Below are 19,290 nucleotides of genomic sequence, written 5' to 3'. Positions count from 1 at the left end.
ACTTCTTTAATCCTTATCTTTTCTTTTATTTTTTTAATAAAATAAAAATTTTAAAATTTTTTAGAAATCTCTCTTACTCAGTTACTCCTTAACTAAAATTTAAAATTTTAGATAAGTAAAAACTTAAAAATTCCTTACACCTACACATTTAAGGCTTGATAAAAATTGGTTAGGATAATCAATTATCACTTTTCTTTACACGTTTCTTATTAATGAGAAATTCTATTCAGAAAATGTGGGGAAGGTAAATACGTTGCGAGTTTTTAAAGCTATTGAGTAGAAGTAGGAATTTATATCAACATAGAAGTAGGAATGGTTTTTTTTTTTTTAATTTTTTATTTTTAAGCAATTGAGTAGAAGTAGGAAGACATTATTTTTGTCAATTTACTATTTTAACCCCATTTTTAAGTTTTAGGTAGAGGTATTTTTGATAGTAAAAAAAGCAATAACTAACTTTCTTTTGCCAATTTACTATTTTAACCCCATACACACCATCAAATTGAAACAAATAAATAAATCACAACCTATGAAGATCATAACACATAAAAACTAAAATGTCAATAATAGAATACATAAGGAAAGATACCAAACTTTTTTTTTATTTTTTTTATTTTTTTGGTTTGATACCAGACCTCTAGATGAAGAGTGACATTAAGATTGAAAATAGTGGAGAGATGTAAAGGTAAAAGGGACATTATCAATATCGACGTGGAAATGTGACTCTTATGTCCATTGTTCTACATTTTGTGGAAACGTCTTTTTTAGTCTTGGTAGTGTTCAACATCAAAACACCAACATTTCATGTCTCTCTAATGATGTTGCATATGAATATTGAATTTCGTAGGCAAGAGAATCTTCATATTTCTATTTATATCTAGATTGTGAAATATCCTCGAAATCCATGATCGATCTCTATCTCCACATTGTTTTTTTTCACTTGCGTCTTTTCTTTTCTCCAATTATGTTGTTTTCATGATGCAACTCAGTGTAGCTGAGACCGAAAATCCTCTTTCCAACTAGGATTTCTCTTTTTCTCGAGAGTTGATTAGACATTCGAATGAGCAACAACTAGTGTCCAGTCTAGAATAATGGTGTTTGCCTTCTTTTCAGACACACTTAATGGTAGTATCACGTAAGCATTTTCCACTTCTAAGAGAGAGCTGGGGCCGCTAGCAAGAAAATAAGAAAAGTTGCTTGCTTGCTTTCTGATTTTGATTTAACTTTTGCTTTCTTGCTTAGATTGGGTAATGCCCTGTGCTCATGCCTGTCTTCATGTTTCGTTTCAATTATCTGTTTTTCCGATATTTCATCCCGTAAAAGATAAATGAGTTAGGGAGATAACTTGTTTTTTTCTTCTTGTGCTTGATTTTTTGTCTTTCATTCAGACATAAATAAATAAATAAAGAGTTCACTGTCTTTTCACTGGTTTAATCTGTCCTTCACGTTAGAAAATTTAGAGGAAATTAATAGAAATAGAGAAAGAATGAAGAGGATGAGAGGCAGGAAAAAAATAGTTTTTTTTTTTCTTTCTTTCCTTCCTTTATCATGATATTTGCCCTCACATGAATGAGTTTGCTAATGAGTTACAAGTAAAAAACTTAGAGAATTTTGTTAATTTCTCTTTATGGTGTGCATTTAAAAAAAGAAAAAAGAAAAAAGAAATTTGAATGTGGATGTTTATTTAGGATGAGGTGTGATATCAATAGGCTGTATGCTCTAAACTTGATGGTGAATCAACGATTTGAAAAGAGAAAAAGGGAATTTGGGGTAATGTACTAGGCCATTTCACTTGAGCAAGATTCTTAAACTCAATTGTATCATACATATAAACATTCTCCATTATTTAAACATTGTATCATACCTTGTATAAAATTATATATTAATAAAGTAATTTTTTTAATAAAAAAGTTAGTTTTTCCTTCTTATTTTTATGAAAAATGCTAAAAATACTATAAATTTTACTAGATAAAATTTATAAAATAATATGACAATGAAGATGAGAAGTGAATTTTAACCACTCATTACTGAATATTTGAATTGCCTTTTCATAATTGATAATATTAATTTATAAGTTTAATGTACTATATTTTTATACCATCTTTATTCTTTTGTAAATAAGTTATTGATTTTTTTTTGTGGTGGGAGAAAGAAGTTATTGAAAGTTGGGGGGCCATTTGATTTGTTAGTTTAAGCAACACTTTTTAGTTTTTAAATAATATTATACATTTTTTTTATACATTTTTTTATCCATATATATTTTTTAAAAGGATTATGTTAACGAGTGCTGTAGGGCATTGGTTAACAATTCAATTAAATAAAGTTTTTATGTGAAAAGAAAAAAATAATTAATATTTTAATAATTTTTTTATTTTTCATAAAAATAATATTAAAACTTTTTAAAAATAAATTCTTAACCACTACTCTAACAACACTCATTAATATTTTTCTTTTTAAAAATATAAATAATATTACTAGACAACGTAAAGAACATTAATATGCTTTTAATATGTCTAAACTCTAAAGTCACTCTAAATGGAATCAGGATAGGTTGGGAATGTTGTCAGTTGACAAGTTGATTTGTTAACAGATGGGCCCAAAAGGTTGTGAAAACTGAAAAGACAGAGTACCAAAAAATTTTCTTATAAAATTTAATAATGGGCCATGGACATTTACATATGACTTGTTCCAGTAAACATTGATTTTGTCGTCCCAGTTGGATAATTTTTTTCCAAGTGGGTATAGTCACATCACTTTTGTGCCACTTGTCTCACAACCAACCATGCCATTGCATGCAGTTTCACGGTTTCAGGTTTCGGTTCGCCAACGCTATATCATCCATATAAAAAAAAAAAAAAAAATGTGGCATCTGTGTTTCTCAATTTATTCAATACAAATGTCATTTTGTCCCACCAATAATTTAGACTTTATTCCCCCCCCCCCCTTTATAACAAAGATGCAAACTCTGGCTTTGCTATCTTTTTGGAAATAATGCAATGTACCCAAACCAAGTTCTTATCACCGATATTAATCTCTTTGGTTTTTACGTTTGACTGCAAATCAAGAAAAAACTTAATTAGCACAGTAACTCACTTGACCCGATACGTAGAAGTGGTTTTAATGAGAATGAGCCCACATACATTTAGCCACATGATGCAAAATTCAACTTCAATTTCACCAATATTAATCTCTTTGGTTTTCACGTTTGATTGCAAAATCAAGAAAAAACTTAATTAGCACAGTAACTCACTTGACCCGATACATAGAAGTGGTTTTAATGAGAATAAGCCTACATACATTTAACCACATAATGCAAAATTCAACTTCAATTTTAGATTCTAGACACATGGCACAAAATTAGAACTCTAATTAAGAATACACGTGGCATACAATTAGAGTTCTAATTTAGAATTCAATTTCACACTCTCTCTGCTTCACCTATTATTATATATATAGATGTGAACTGATGTTAAGAACACTCTAATTCAATTATTCTAACACCATACATTTTGTCACAATATTCTACAACTTGATGATATGATCAATAACGATGAGTGAATAATCATTATATAAATTTACAATTTGATGTGTCAATTTTTAAACATAGCACAAAAGTATAGCCATTAAGAAATGTTTATATGTTTTTTTGGGTCCTATTAACGTGTGTCTTTAAGGTTGTGGGGGAAAAGCTCAACCATACGTAATTGGCCTAAATCTCAATGTGAAAGTTATTGTATATCCGAAGAAGCTAAAATCGTCGAGGGGTACTTCGCGCGAAAGAAGGATACATGGGGGTGAAGAAGATCCGTTCAAAAAGAGCATCAGTGTTCCGAAGAGATCATTATCCTCAGATGTAAAGATTCTGGGTCATATAAATATCTGGGAGGTTTGAATGGATTTACTAGTGACTTCAACAGTCTAGATAAGTTTTGGACATGCTTGGAGATAAGAAGAATGGAGAAATATCTAAAAGGAAAAGCTGCCACCACTGTATTAAATGCACTGCAGCAAATTTTCTTGCCGCATTTATGTGGAGAAGACTCCTGAACAGTATAACTTCAGCTACTGCCACTCACAAAAAGCTGAGGAAGATACATAACATGAAATACACTCAAGCAGGGAGCTAGATGAAGAACAAGTGGACGATGGGGATGATGGGTGAGGATGCTATATAAAGAAGAAGGGCCCTAATGCCAGGGGGGAGAAAAAACAAAGAAAAAGAAGGAAAGAGAGAAGAGAGAGATTTTACTGTAACCCTGAGAATTGTAATCTGTATTCAATTTATCATAAGTCTCTTCGGACTTGAACTTACTTAATCTTTACAGGTATTTTCATGTTGGGTCATACTGGGACGTTGTGATCAACCGTTGTGAGCTCCACAGTCAACCTAGCTCTATCATCCACACTCTACAAATTTATTGTTTTTGGGCTTGGGCCACAAATCCTAACCCTACAAAGGTAATTGTTAATAAATTATTTTAGAAAAATTTTGACACAACTTTTATAAGAAATATAAAAGGTTGTCAAAAAAATTAATTGTTTTTTTTTTTTTCCATAAAAAGTTTCCAAAAATATTTCCTAAACTAGTGCCCTTAGAACATCCTTTAACTTTTTCCATATTGTTTATGTGATATTAGTTAAAATCATTATGTGAATTTACTTGTGATATATATATATATATATATATATATATAATATAATATATACACAAGTAAATTCAACATAATGATTTGATTAAAGTGCTTGAAGATCACAATTACAAAGTTAATTCAAAATTTATTTCTTATATTATTGAAGTGACACCAAATTTATTCATTGTTACGTCAATTTGTAAACATTTTATATTATCTTTCAAAAAGATAATCACTATTAATCCAAGAAAAAGTAAAGGAGAAGAATAATCACCATTAATTTTAACTTTTTCTTCCTTATAAGAAATTAAGTTTAATGATTTTGGGGAAAGAAATTAAAAATATAAAGTAGCTGGATTTTCAAAAAGATAATCATCATTAATCCAAGAAAATTTAAAGGAGAAGAATAATCACCATTAAGTTTATAATGATTTTGGAGAAAGAAAAAAAAAATTTTGAGAAACTTGGAGAAAGAAATTAAAATCATTAAGTAGTTAGATTTTTCTGACAGCATAATTTTTACCTAAGATTTGGACCCGATACAATAATTAAGAATATTATAACATATAATTACCACTTAGTTATGAAATGTAAAAATTAAAATGGTAAAAAAAGTAGATAATTAAAGGATAAAAAAATGTTAATTTTTACATGCAGTAATTGCATGCACTTTTAGTTTTGCCAGCGTGATTTGATTTGTGGAAGTTTGTCGTTTTGGTGGCAAAATAGTCTTTTAAGCACAATCGACAGAGATTTTGGTGATGTGACCAAAATGCCCAGCTCATGCGGTGGATCCCATAGGGTTTTCTCTTGCGTCTCCATCAAAATTAACAAACGAATTACGTGTACGGCTCAGATTTCTGTGCTTTGGTTTGTTAGGTGGTCGGGATTCTTATTACTAGTTTTTTTACAAAATGTGAATTTCACTTCTCACGAGAAATTACTATCTTTTCCTCTTTTCTCTTTCTTTTTATTTTATTTTATTTTATTTTATTTGTTCTTCACTCTACTTGTTTACCTTTCTAACTCAAAAAATAAACTAAATTTTATAAATTATAACCTGACAATAAATAAGATATGTGTCACTGCAACAATATAATATAAAAAAAATTGAATTAAATTTTTTTAATTAATGATACATTAATTTATAAAATTTATATAGTAAAATTGTAATATTTTTCACTTTTTGGTTGCATGTCCAATATCAAGACCATAATAATTTTTCTACAATATCTTATTGTAAGTGCACCACATTCACATGTAAAAACGAGGAAATTGAGAAAAAAAAATTAAATTACATTATTAAAATTGAATTAAACTAACAACGTGAGATTATTTGCATTTTTTTTTCCCCAGTAATATTCTCTCTCATTGATTGATAATATATAAATAACCTCATGCTGTTAAATTGTTTTCCTTAATTTAAATTTAATAATCGAATCTCTCTTTTCCTTAGTTTTCATGCTTACCAAATTTTCAAAATCCCTAATTCGTCCTCATATTCAGGAGGAGTGAAATAAATTTTAAATTTGTTTAAAAAAGGAAGAATTAACAATCATTAAACAATAAACACTAGGGTTGATCCTCCTTCTGATGGTGGAAACTCACTTTTACTTAGGTTATCTTTGCGGTAATCCACTCGTGTATTCCCATGAGCAAAGAGTAATAGGATAAGAGAGTGCATATCAAAGTTTAGCTGAAAATCAACTTAGAGACACAAAATTTCAATGCACCCATTTTTGAGCATTGATCGGCACTTTAACACAAGTTTTCATATTTTCACTTTTCAATTATACTTGATTTTCTAATAATTTTTAGAATGTTCATGGGTTTTAGGAATGATTCTTAGCCACTTTAAGGTCAAATAATACTAAGGGGGATTTAGAAAATATCAATTTCAGTTAATCATCTCATTTTTCGAGATAATTAGTAAATTATTTAAAAATACTTATTAATTATTAATATGCGTATTCATTATGTATGGTCGNTATTATTGAAGTGACACCAAATTTATTCATTGTTACGTCAATTTGTAAACATTTTATATTATCTTTCAAAAAGATAATCACTATTAATCCAAGAAAAAGTAAAGGAGAAGAATAATCACCATTAATTTTAACTTTTTCTTCCTTATAAGAAATTAAGTTTAATGATTTTGGGGAAAGAAATTAAAAATATAAAGTAGCTGGATTTTCAAAAAGATAATCATCATTAATCCAAGAAAATTTAAAGGAGAAGAATAATCACCATTAAGTTTATAATGATTTTGGAGAAAGAAAAAAAAAAATTTGAGAAACTTGGAGAAAGAAATTAAAATCATTAAGTAGTTAGATTTTTCTGACAGCATAATTTTTACCTAAGATTTGGACCCGATACAATAATTAAGAATATTATAACATATAATTACCACTTAGTTATGAAATGTAAAAATTAAAATGGTAAAAAAAGTAGATAATTAAAGGATAAAAAAATGTTAATTTTTACATGCAGTAATTGCATGCACTTTTAGTTTTGCCAGCGTGATTTGATTTGTGGAAGTTTGTCGTTTTGGTGGCAAAATAGTCTTTTAAGCACAATCGACAGAGATTTTGGTGATGTGACCAAAATGCCCAGCTCATGCGGTGGATCCCATAGGGTTTTCTCTTGCGTCTCCATCAAAATTAACAAACGAATTACGTGTACGGCTCAGATTTCTGTGCTTTGGTTTGTTAGGTGGTCGGGATTCTTATTACTAGTTTTTTTACAAAATGTGAATTTCACTTCTCACGAGAAATTACTATCTTTTCCTCTTTTCTCTTTCTTTTTATTTTATTTTATTTTATTTTATTTGTTCTTCACTCTACTTGTTTACCTTTCTAACTCAAAAAATAAACTAAATTTTATAAATTATAACCTGACAATAAATAAGATATGTGTCACTGCAACAATATAATATAAAAAAAATTGAATTAAATTTTTTTAATTAATGATACATTAATTTATAAAATTTATATAGTAAAATTGTAATATTTTTCACTTTTTGGTTGCATGTCCAATATCAAGACCATAATAATTTTTCTACAATATCTTATTGTAAGTGCACCACATTCACATGTAAAAACGAGGAAATTGAGAAAAAAAAATTAAATTACATTATTAAAATTGAATTAAACTAACAACGTGAGATTATTTGCATTTTTTTTTCCCCAGTAATATTCTCTCTCATTGATTGATAATATATAAATAACCTCATGCTGTTAAATTGTTTTCCTTAATTTAAATTTAATAATCGAATCTCTCTTTTCCTTAGTTTTCATGCTTACCAAATTTTCAAAATCCCTAATTCGTCCTCATATTCAGGAGGAGTGAAATAAATTTTAAATTTGTTTAAAAAAGGAAGAATTAACAATCATTAAACAATAAACACTAGGGTTGATCCTCCTTCTGATGGGAAACTCACTTTTACTTAGGTTATCTTTGCGGTAATCCACTCGTGTATTCCCATGAGCAAAGAGTAATAGGATAAGAGAGTGCATATCAAAGTTTAGCTGAAAATCAACTTAGAGACACAAAATTTCAATGCACCCATTTTTGAGCATTGATCGGCACTTTAACACAAGTTTTCATATTTTCACTTTTTCAATTATACTTGATTTTCTAATAATTTTTAGAATGTTCATGGGTTTTAGGAATGATTCTTAGCCACTTTAAGGTCAAATAATACTAAGGGGGATTTAGAAAATATCAATTTCAGTTAATCATCTCATTTTTCGAGATAATTAGTAAATTATTTAAAAATACTTATTAATTATTATTATGCGTATTCATTATGTATGGTCGGCCAATAATACCCTAGTCAAGTAAAGCTTATACATCAAAGAGAATGAGATGGGGACATAGCACCCCCAATCTAACCATGTCCCATCCCATTATCATCCTATTAATAGTACACCCTAATCAATCACTCATATATATATATATGCTAACAAGTATTTTGTTGGCATCATTTTATGTGGTTTGAACGTGACATATTTTAAGTCATAGAAGATTATTTATTTATTTATCATAAACATGTTAGTTAGGCATATTTTTTAAAGCAGGTTGGTTGGGCATTTAATTGGGAGATTGCTTACAAAGTTTGCATCTTTACATTTGCATTGAGTTTTGGGTTAAAGTGCTTTCTTCTTAGTTTTGACACTAAGTTTTGTTTACTATTCACTTACAAAGTTTGCATCTTTACATTTGTTATAAATTGCTAATATGTGATTAGATGCACATTATGCCTAAAATTCACTATCCTTATATTTGGCTTTTTGTTCAGGTTTGGCACCTATAACAATGAAGAAAGCACTGCTGTGGACCGATGGATGATACTTTTTGCAGGCTGCAAAGGAACTTAGTGATCAATGGAATCTCACGCGAATTAGAGAGAACCCGACTGTAGATGTCTGAATGGCAGATGTGAGTTACTATGTTTTTAAAATTTTCAGTGAAAGTAAAGGTTATGAACAATGTAAATTTTTCGGAGAGAGATTTATTATTCTATATTTACGCAAGTTTGGTCGCCTTCTTGGAGTGGATCACTCCACCCTATCTTTCTACTGGAATTTTTTATTCAAATTGTTACAATTTAATCCAAAATTTTATTTGAATTTTCCTATTGTTGTTACTATTATATATTATCATTCCAATTGTTCAATTAGAATCTGAAAATTGGAGTCCAATTTTACTATACACGTGTACAATCTAATTATTTTTAATTTTGCTGTCATGTGTAGAAGTCAATGAGATGAAATTAATAACACATTAAACACTCATGTTTTGGGAATCGGTAATACCAATCTAAATCCATTGGACTTGCTTCGTGATAATACAACTATGAAGGATGTATAAAAATACGCACAAACCCATCTCTCTATAAAAAGAGATTGGAGAGAATTTATTTTATCAGCCATGAAACTTCAGAGGTTTTTTCTTCACACAAATGCCCATCATGTTACAAAATGACTCATCATAAAACTACAAAATGAGTACAACTCTGAGGGTTTTTTTTTTTTTTTAATTTTAAATTTTTTAAGCTACGAAAATTTCAATCACCAATAGAGATTGAAGATTCAAAAGCGTGAATGGATCTTTTGGATAAACATTGTCACCAAGGTTTATCTTTCTGTGTAGAATATATATACTACTAAGTTTTGTTAATGAAATTTTCTGGTTAATAATATGAATTTAGACTTAATTGAGCTTTTTAAACATGAATAAACTCATGATTAATAACATATCCATTTCCGTGCAGTAGCACGGGGCTACATACTAGTTTCTCATAAAAGATACCTCTCTATCCCAAAGCAAAGAAACCAGATCCCGTGGCAAATGGGTTGGAACTGAAAACAGGGGAAGTTGGAGAGATAAATGCATTGAAAGATGTATTTGTCTATGCACTTCTTCACTCTATTCTCTCTCTCTCTCTCTCTTCAAATTATCGGACTCAACCATTTGACTATTTCAATTATAACTCTCTCTCTCTCTAAGGTTAATGATTTTTTTTGTTCATCCTTCTCAATAGTATTACTGTATTACATTAAGCTAGCGTCCTTGTGATTTTAAATAAGTAATGTTTCGTGATTACAAATTTTAATATTTTATCATAAATTTCTCTTACCACTTAATTATATAGATTATGGAATGATATGATATCATGTATAATATCTAGCGATTGTATTGAGTATCAAATTTGTATTATAAGTCAAATCTTTCATGAATGTAGTTGTTTAGCATGTATGGCATAATAACTCATTAATTTTGTCCATTTAAAACTAAATTATTTTTATATTAAAATTTAAACCTTGTGTCCATAACAATTTTTATGTAATTTCTGTCACTTTCAATGAAATTCTTAGCTTTTTATATTGGACGGCAACTTTAATAATTATAAGGGACGAGCATGCTCTTCTGGACCTACAAACAACAAAACCATAGGTAAAGAATCACACATTTGAGATATAAATGCATATACAAACTACTATGGAATATCCCATCAAAAAAAAAAAAAATCCATGGCATAATAAAGAAGAAAAAATAGAAATGAATAATTGCAAGTTTTAACCATAAAAAGATACAAAGTATATAATGGAGTGGAGTCAAATCCCATCAAAGAACGAAAGGCCCGGCCACCAAAACGGCGACGCAATTGGGAGAGCACACGTGAACATGAAATTTTGACTACAATTTGCCAACTCCAACCCAAATTTTTTTCTTCATAATTAATTGGTTTATCACAAAAAATTAAAAATCAAAGAAATTGACATTTGGTCCCACTCACACGTGCATGTTGCTTTGGAATGAACAATTTTTTAATGACCCTATGGGGATTATCAAAAATGTGGCCTAGTGTCTTAAAAATTCAAACCTGGACCAGGAACCAGACCAGAACAGACCCAGCTTTGGCTGTCAAAATGCCGGAACAGTCAAGCCCCCCCCAGGGACCCAGCTCATGTTTTCTGGCATTTTTTAAGATCCCAAAGCCCTGAAGAGCTGAACCCTCTCTCTCATGGTCTGGTCCATAGAATTAGAATTATTGAAAAGGATCACTGTACAGTGACTATTCATGACATAAAAAAATTCCTTTTTTTCTTTGTTTTTGTTTTTGGGTTTTCAAATTAGACTTATTGATTTGTCACTTTGAGCCAATGGGGTTTTGTTATAGAGAAGGATATATAAGCTTATCCCATCAAAAAAGAAAAAAAAAAAAAAAGGATATATAAGCTTATAGAAACTTCGATTTGGAGCAAGCTGGGAGCTTAAAAAAAACTGACACTGTTTGGAATGTCACTTAGACAACAGATAACCAAATTGGTCGAATTGCTACATCAATATGACTTTCCAATATTTATTAATATATATTAATCTGTATATACTGTTTTTGATAACATAACCAAAATTCCCTTTTTAAGCTTTGTGGGATTCTCCCTCAAAAAAAAAAAAAAAAAGCTTTGTGGGTTTAATTTGTAAAAAAAAATTTATAACCAAAGTCAAGTTTAAGGTTTGGTGGATTATGAATATATGATAGATGACGTTCAGATATTCCTTGGTGTATAGATGATAAAACTTGCTCCAAATACAAACCGTTCTGCATGACTTTTCACTTTCGTTTTCATAAAATTCCACTTTTATTAAAGTACAAAATAAAGAGGCAATAGTCTTTCTATTTTTTTTTTTTTCTTGGTATTAAAAATTTGGTAGGAGGCGATTTGGAGTCAGGACACTGAGAATAGAAAACCATGAGGGTTTGGTAGATCATTGACATCAAACATCAGCAAAGGCCAACTCAACAAAGTCAAAGAGTGAGGGCCAATTCAGAAAGCCAAAAGCTACCTTTTCAACGTGTGATATTACTGTTTTTTTTTTTTTTTTTGATGGAATATTACTGTGTTGATAGGAAATTACCTGGAGATAAAAATTTTTCTAAGGATTAGGTCTTAAACGCCCCATCTATACTATTTAATAAAATAAAATAGTGTCACATCAAATTTTTTTCAAATAGCGCTATATAGTCTATACTCTTTAAGATTAAAAAAATGATATTAGTCCAATAGCTATACCTGTATAAATTCAAATTGAGGTTTGTATTTAATTCAATTAAAAAGTAGATTACTACACACATCACAATCCTGTACTCTCATCTTTTGTAATTTAATCTCAATTAATTGATGGTTGAAAGTTGTGAGGCCCTTAACTGCTGTCCCATTAGTGAAGTCAAAAACATTATTGAAATCTTCAATCGACTTGAAACTCAGCTTCATTCAACATAGCAAGAAAGCAGTTGATATTTTTAGAGCTGAACTAGGTGTAGTACTTGTCACTTAGTATTAGCCAGATTCATGACATAGATTAGAAAATGTTTGTCATCCTAACAAGAGATGAAACAACCGTACGTAATGGTGTGCGTGCACGAACATACACACACGTACATATATGGTTTGAGCAGCAACAGATTTTTTTAAAGTTTGCAGGTGGTTTGAAGTGAAATTCATGGTGGAATTTATAATACCGACACATTTCTCACATTTTGATCAAGTCTGCCTCATTTGTTATAAATATGAAACTTTTCAACTTTGCTTATGATAAGAAGCTTGAAATGGCCATCCACTTTGGACTCTTTCTCAAATTTGACACTCAACCTTCTCTAAATTCTAATGGGAAAATCTGTGAAAAGAGCTGAAGAAATGGGAATGTTCATATATTGACTGGCATTGGTTCTCAACACCCAATGACACTATCGACGTGCTTGAAATAAATTTTCTTGCCATAGCCATATGCACTCAATTTGGAGACACGCATTAGTGTCTTGGAAAATAAGAAAACTCACTTTCAAAGATGGATTCATGGAAAACAAAGACATGAAAAATTCACAATAACATTAAGCATCAACATAGACAAGAAAAATCCACCATAATGTTGAGATTGACTTTCAGCAAATACAGTCACTTTAACCAAGAAACATATCAAGGCATCAGCATAATTAGAAGATGGAGTTTCATTTCCTGTTTCTCCGAACTAAAATTTACTTTAACAATTAAGCAGTCTTCAACATTCATTCAGTTTTTTCAACATCAAGTGTCAAGTTCCACATTATTAGGCAAATATGCTCAAGGGACCTGTCTTGTTAGATGCATCAAGTCCATTTTCAGCATTCCTCATCCCTGTAATCCATGTCCTGCAAAACATTTAATAAAACAACAATGAAGAATGATATACAAAAAAATTTGCAGTATGAAATTTATGTACTCAGTCAGGAAGTTAATCTTAAATGCCGCAATATACTTATTCCTGTAACTTGAAAATGAGAAAGGGATTGATTAGATATGAAGATCTACACAACATAACGCAAAAATCTATTTTCCTCTCTTACCTTCCAATATTGTTGCTGCTCGAAACATTAAAGATAGTGAGTCTTTTTGCTGTTTTCATAAAATCACTGCAATTCCAACAGAGGATAAAAGAGAAAATCCATCAATCATACACTGACACATTGAAATGCTCTAAAAACTGTGTATTAAGATTTCATGAATGTTTGTCAAAGGAAAAACTAATACATCCACCAAGGCATTAAGATGTTATAAATAAACAAAAGAAAATTAAAGGGGTTGGGGGGGGGGGGGGTGGGGGTGGGGGGGAAACATACCTGAAAGGTTCATCTCCAGTTTGCTTGACAGCACCTGTTGCATCTCGGTAGACGACATGGTTCAGCATGTCTGATCTTTCTATTCCAAACATGTTGGCCAGCCTCCTGTGCAGCTCTTCATAAGAGCCAAGAACCGAAAGGTCAAGTGTGCGTCCCACATCCTCTGACTCCATGAAAACCTTGCAGTGACCTGTATCCAGGCCAAGTTCAGTGGTTTGGAAACCCTGGTGCCATGAAAATCCAGTACTTGATGACTTTTCTGGTGAAACTTGCTGATCAAGAGTGGATCCTGATCCATCAGAAAGAAACTTTACTTTGTCTTGATTCTCATCTGATGAACTTTTCCCTGTAAGAACTTGTGAGACTGTGTCACTAGAACAGCTTCTAGATATCTGCTGCTCAGTGATTATTGGTTGACCAAAGAGTAAAAACTGGTGTCTCTTCACATTATCAGATTTCTCCAAATTCTGACTAGAATTTCCTATTGTTAATAAGCAAGATAAATTTTCATTGCTGTTTGTATTGCTCGTCATAATGCTATTGGAAGTTCTAGGATTCATATTGTATCGCTGAAAATTGGATGGAAACAGCCCTGGCTGCAGTTTGTTGTTAAAGTGGAGATCTGATAAAGATATACCAAATTGAGCATGCCTGGCTCCCTGTATGCCTGCAGGAGTGTTATCAGATAGAAAACACAAGGGGCTGCTGGACCCAAGGGGGTTGCCTGAAAATGACGGCATTGGAAATTGGCCGTCATGTGAAAAGTCTGGGTGTTGTGGAAACCGTAACTTCTTTCTTGGTGGTGAGAAGGGCGAGATGTGAATAACGGGCATATTTGATACCAACTCAACCAACCATGGGCTTACGCGCTTCACATTTTGTAGCAAATCTGGCTCATCCCAAGTCACCTGAAATGTTGTTTGTAAGTAGATTTACTGTGAAACTGATGAGAAGCTGAGTTCATTGAGGATAGGCTTTGCATAACATGTTTCATACGGTATGGAGACAAGTATTTATAACAATTCATAAATAAAATCTGAAAAGTTTGATGTAGGCATGAAAATTCAACCATCTTAAATTACAATTCAGCTTAAAACAGCACCATAATAGTGGATGTACTCCTCAACTAAGCCCTATGTTGAATTTTGGGTCACATAACTGATAACCTAACTATCTAACGTCATAATTGGTACAATATTTACTGTATATGCAGTGTCATAAATCATTTTAAAGCAATGTTCAGTTGTTCACATTACAACCATAAGACAAATCTGTGGTTTCTGTTAAGCTGAGAAAACCTATGGGAATGTTATGAATCTGATGCAGTGTTGACAAAAGAAAAAAAAATGTAGAAAGCTGACATGTACTCTCCTTAATCTATCTACAAACGCTGGTATAAATTTCAAAAGACCTCAAATGCAGCATGCCATCAGAGAATATCCCCGAAGATAAATGCCACTACCCCTACTAAAATAAATGACCAGAATCTCAGTGAGAAAACACTACCTCTGAAAATTTAAAAAAAATATTTAATAAAATACATATTAAGCAACCAACAGAGTCCAAATTCATGCACAAGGGTATACAAATTACAGAGGAACATGATACCTGAAGAAGCCGCCATGGGGAATTAGGCCAACGGAGAGGGTCAGCAACCTGAACAGATGCAATGGTTCCCATGAACCAGCTTATCCTGGAAGAATCCTCAGTTTCAAATGCCATCTTAAACCTCATCCCGGAGCACCATTGCGTCCTCATAGTCGCCTTCACAGCTGAGGCCTTAACACAAAACTCCGGCGTGCTGGCCCTCGGATAATAAGCAACCTCAAATGGCTGCCCACTAGCAGCAAGAGCCGCAGCTTCAATAACTGATTCAGGCCTCACCTTTCCCTTTCCACTCAAATTGCCACCAGCTGGGCTTGAATTTCTCATTACTTTGTTCTCCTGCTCCCTCAAAAACATGGAAAATCCACCATAAGAGGAAACAGAGTTTCCTGGACCAGGGTTCCACCCAGATGGAGATTCAAGTGCACCACCAATTCCACGCTTGGCACGTCGAATACCAACACAAAGATCGCCATTTTCGGCCCTGAGGAACACGATTGAATCCCCTGCAACCAGCTTCTTCTGGTTCACAAATGTGCTCCACCCAGTTGTCAACAAATGCCGCCGTGGTGTACCTCTATAAATATGCCTGAATTTCCAAACCTCGCCGTGAACATCCTTGGCAATCACAGTTTGCACAGGCGGATCCGCCGTGTAATCCAACCGTGGAAAGATCGTCTCAGCGCAGTACCTCGGAACCGAGAAACCCCCACCGTTGTTAGCATCAGATTGAGTCAATGTCTTGGCAAACGAAGCCGGTTTCTCTGGATTTTCAGACCCATTAGCCCCCACAACCCCATCATCCTCAAAATCAAGCTCACCAATGTTTCTGTTTCCAAGTGGAATCAATCTGATCTTTGAGAAAACCTCATCAGTTTCAGGGTCAGCTAAGAACTTCACAGCCCCAACTCTGCAAAGAATGAGAGCAGGAATTCTGGGTAAAGAGCTGAAATCTACGTGAACCTGAGCGTGCTCTGCGTGGCCCTGAGGGAAATAGAAGACCTTGGAGTTAACCTGAGGCATCTGAACCATGCCTCCAGCGCAGGCATGCCATAGCTGAGGATCCAAGCTCTTCTCTGCCTCCTTCATATTTAGTACACAAGAAATAAAACCCACAACCAAAATCACTGATCAAACAGTGGTTTTTTGTTTTTGTTTTTGTTTTTTTTTAATTACTTCTTTTTGAAAGCAATAAAGGGTTCTACTTCTACTTCATAGCTCTTGAAGAAGCTTCAGTAAATGCTGTGAGCAACAACAACAACAAAAGGGAAAAGAGTTGATTCCAAAACAAGTTAAACATGCGTTAAGAAGTGAATAAAGTGAACCAGTTCATTAAATTCACATAATAGAGTGAGGCGTAGAGAAGAAATTAAAATCTCTTACCTTTCTTTCTTTGCATTAAAATCAAAGATATGCTTGGGCTCAGAGAGGCTTCTCTCACTTTGCACTTTCTGCAGCCCCCAAAATAGTGGAAAAGTAAAAAATTACTAGTTTTGTCTCCTAAATCCAAAAATAGCCTTTTTGAAGATTCTGGAGAGTTTTTACAGATCGAGTTCCGCACATTTCTTTCTTCGTTTTTCTGATCAATTTCACCTTGTAGCTGCTAAACAATCACAGAACCAAAGTTTTACTTTCTTACAGAACTAATCAAAAATGCAGATTCAAGAACTTGAAAGTGGTTCGGATTCAGAAGACCCACCAGGAAAAGAAACAACTTTGAGAGAAAAAACTCCAGCTAGATCTTCAACTCTAACCCCAGATTACAGTCAGTCACAACTCAACAAAAAAAATCTGCAGAATTTGGTTCAAAAGAGTTTTCATGCAGAGAGAGACAGACAGAGAGAGAGAGACTGTAGCAACAGCTACTATTCGGTAAATAAAAAGCAGCACGGGCACACGGATTTATATCACTCTTTTAAGCTATGCTTTTTTTCTCATCCAAAAAAAAACAAATGCTTTAAACAAAACATTTCTTTCACACACTCTCTCTCCCTCGCCTGCTTTTTGTTGTTATCTTAATATATTTTCTTTTATTTTCTTTTCTTTCAGATCTCAAAGATAGACTCTCTCTCTCTCTCTCTCTCTCTCTGGAACAGAAACAAAACAAAACAAAGAAAATCTTAAATCAACAAAATAATAATAATGAATGAATAAATTTTTGGAACATACTAATATTATTGCTGTGTTGAAAAATAAAAACATGGTCCTTAGTCATCAGTCATCACTATCATATATAAATATCGTGGTACGAATAGAATACGATGAATTATCGCGATTTTTTCATGCAAATCAAAAAAAACCAAAGCGAGAGCACGGAAACGCATCACTATAATAATAAGTACTGCTCTGAAATCAGAGCAAAACCCCATTACCCACATCACTAGTGGACAAACTAACCATGGTTAATTCTTTTTTTTTTTTTTAAATCTCGGATATGGGTTAAGTTAACTACACAACTAGTTTACATGACGCTGCTTGACAAATGTAAATGGCGCGTGGCGCGTGAGGTTTTAATGGGGAAGGGAGGCGTGGTTAGAGCGTGGGATGTACGAAGGAGAGTGGAGGATGTGTTGTGAGGAGGAGGAGGAGGAGGGGTCGGCGATCTTTTTGGTCGGGGTTGGCGAGGAGTGAAGGTACGACTATGATGTTAGTGGTGACGTGGACTTGTTGTTGCTTAATGTGACTTTTTACTGTGAGAGCTTTAGGCTCTTATAGGCTCTTATAGGCTCTATAGCCTCTTCTTGGTCTATAATTTTTGGGATAACTAGTAACTACCCTAGCATGATGCCATGCTGGGTCCTCAAGATTTTGTGGATTTGAGATTCTATTGGATTCTCTCTTTTGAGTAAATGAAAAATGCTAGAATCGTGTCAAATTTTTGTCACTACTTGTTCAGGTATTAGTGGTGAAAAAAAAGTTGCGTGTTTATGCAGGATTACACATTTATCACTTATAAAAAATTGTATAAATAGTTGTGATCCAAACATGGTTTCAAGTAAATCAACTATGAAATTCTTAAAATTTATTAAGTGGCTGTTTGAAAATGAGAAATGCTTATTACAGTAACTTATTTGCATTATGTAAGTAAAAAAATATATATTAAAAGTTAGCTTATTTAAAAAAAAAAAACTTAAATTTAAATTATTTGAAATAAAAGCTAAGACAAAAGATAGTATAGGACTCACAAACAATAAATAATTTTAGTAAAAAATTACTCTTTTAATCTGTTGCCAAATGCACACTAAGGGTTTGTTTGAATACTGTTTATTACTGAAAATTGAAAATACTGTAGCAAAATAATTTTTAAATATGTAAATAGTGCCGTGAGACCCAAGTTAGAAGTTATATTTGCTAAAAGAGGTATTTGTGGACCTCGTAAACAGTGCATGAGACCCACCCAAGAAAACGCAGACACGGATAGCAACGCAAACGTGTTACTATCCAAACCCAATCTAGGCCTCCGTTTGGGAAGCGCATTTCCTAGCAAAAGCTTTTTTTACTGTGGGTCCCGTGCATTGTTCACAGGACCCACAAGTACCATATTTTGCAACTTTTTTTTTTTTTTTAAACTGGGGATGCACTTTCTGCAGCCCCCAAAATAGTGGAAAAGTAAAAAATTACTAGTTTTGTCTCCTAAATCCAAAAATAGCCTTTTTGAAGATTCTGGAGAGTTTTTACAGATCGAGTTCCGCACATTTCTTTCTTCGTTTTTCTGATCAATTTCACCTTGTAGCTGCTAAACAATCACAGAACCAAAGTTTTACTTTCTTACAGAACTAATCAAAAATGCAGATTCAAGAACTTGAAAGTGGTTCGGATTCAGAAGACCCACCAGGAAAAGAAACAACTTTGAGAGAAAAAACTCCAGCTAGATCTTCAACTCTAACCCCAGAT

At 32.5% G+C, this 19,290-nt stretch overlaps 1 protein-coding gene across 2 annotated transcripts; it reads right to left on the bottom strand.

Annotated features, from left to right (window-relative positions):
• Window positions 1–13,007: 13,007 nt before the first annotated feature.
• Window positions 13,008–17,638, bottom strand: LOC111995036 (auxin response factor 18). Of its 2 annotated transcripts, none has more exons than XM_024026930.2 (6): window positions 17,096–17,638; window positions 16,780–16,999; window positions 15,400–16,638; window positions 13,792–14,699; window positions 13,519–13,584; window positions 13,008–13,323 (listed from the first exon to the last, which is right to left on the bottom strand). In XM_024026930.2, exons 3-6 carry the CDS (start codon window positions 16,483–16,485, stop codon window positions 13,242–13,244), a joined length of 2,142 nt encoding a protein of 713 aa, XP_023882698.2. In that variant the 5' UTR covers window positions 16,486–16,638; window positions 16,780–16,999; window positions 17,096–17,638; the 3' UTR covers window positions 13,008–13,241. The 2 variants fall into 2 exon arrangements, with proteins under 2 accessions (XP_023882698.2, XP_023882705.2); XM_024026937.2 differs by having other exon boundaries at window positions 16,780–16,996.
• Between the last annotated feature and the right edge of the window lie 1,652 nt (window positions 17,639–19,290).

The sequence above is a fragment of the Quercus suber genome, unplaced genomic scaffold (genome assembly GCF_002906115.3).
Source record: "Quercus suber isolate HL8 unplaced genomic scaffold, Cork oak 2.0 scaffold_203, whole genome shotgun sequence".
In the NCBI taxonomy this organism is placed as follows: domain Eukaryota; kingdom Viridiplantae; phylum Streptophyta; class Magnoliopsida; order Fagales; family Fagaceae; genus Quercus; species Quercus suber.
Note: the sequence above shows the minus strand (reverse complement) of the source record. Positions and strands in the feature narration are given on the sequence as shown.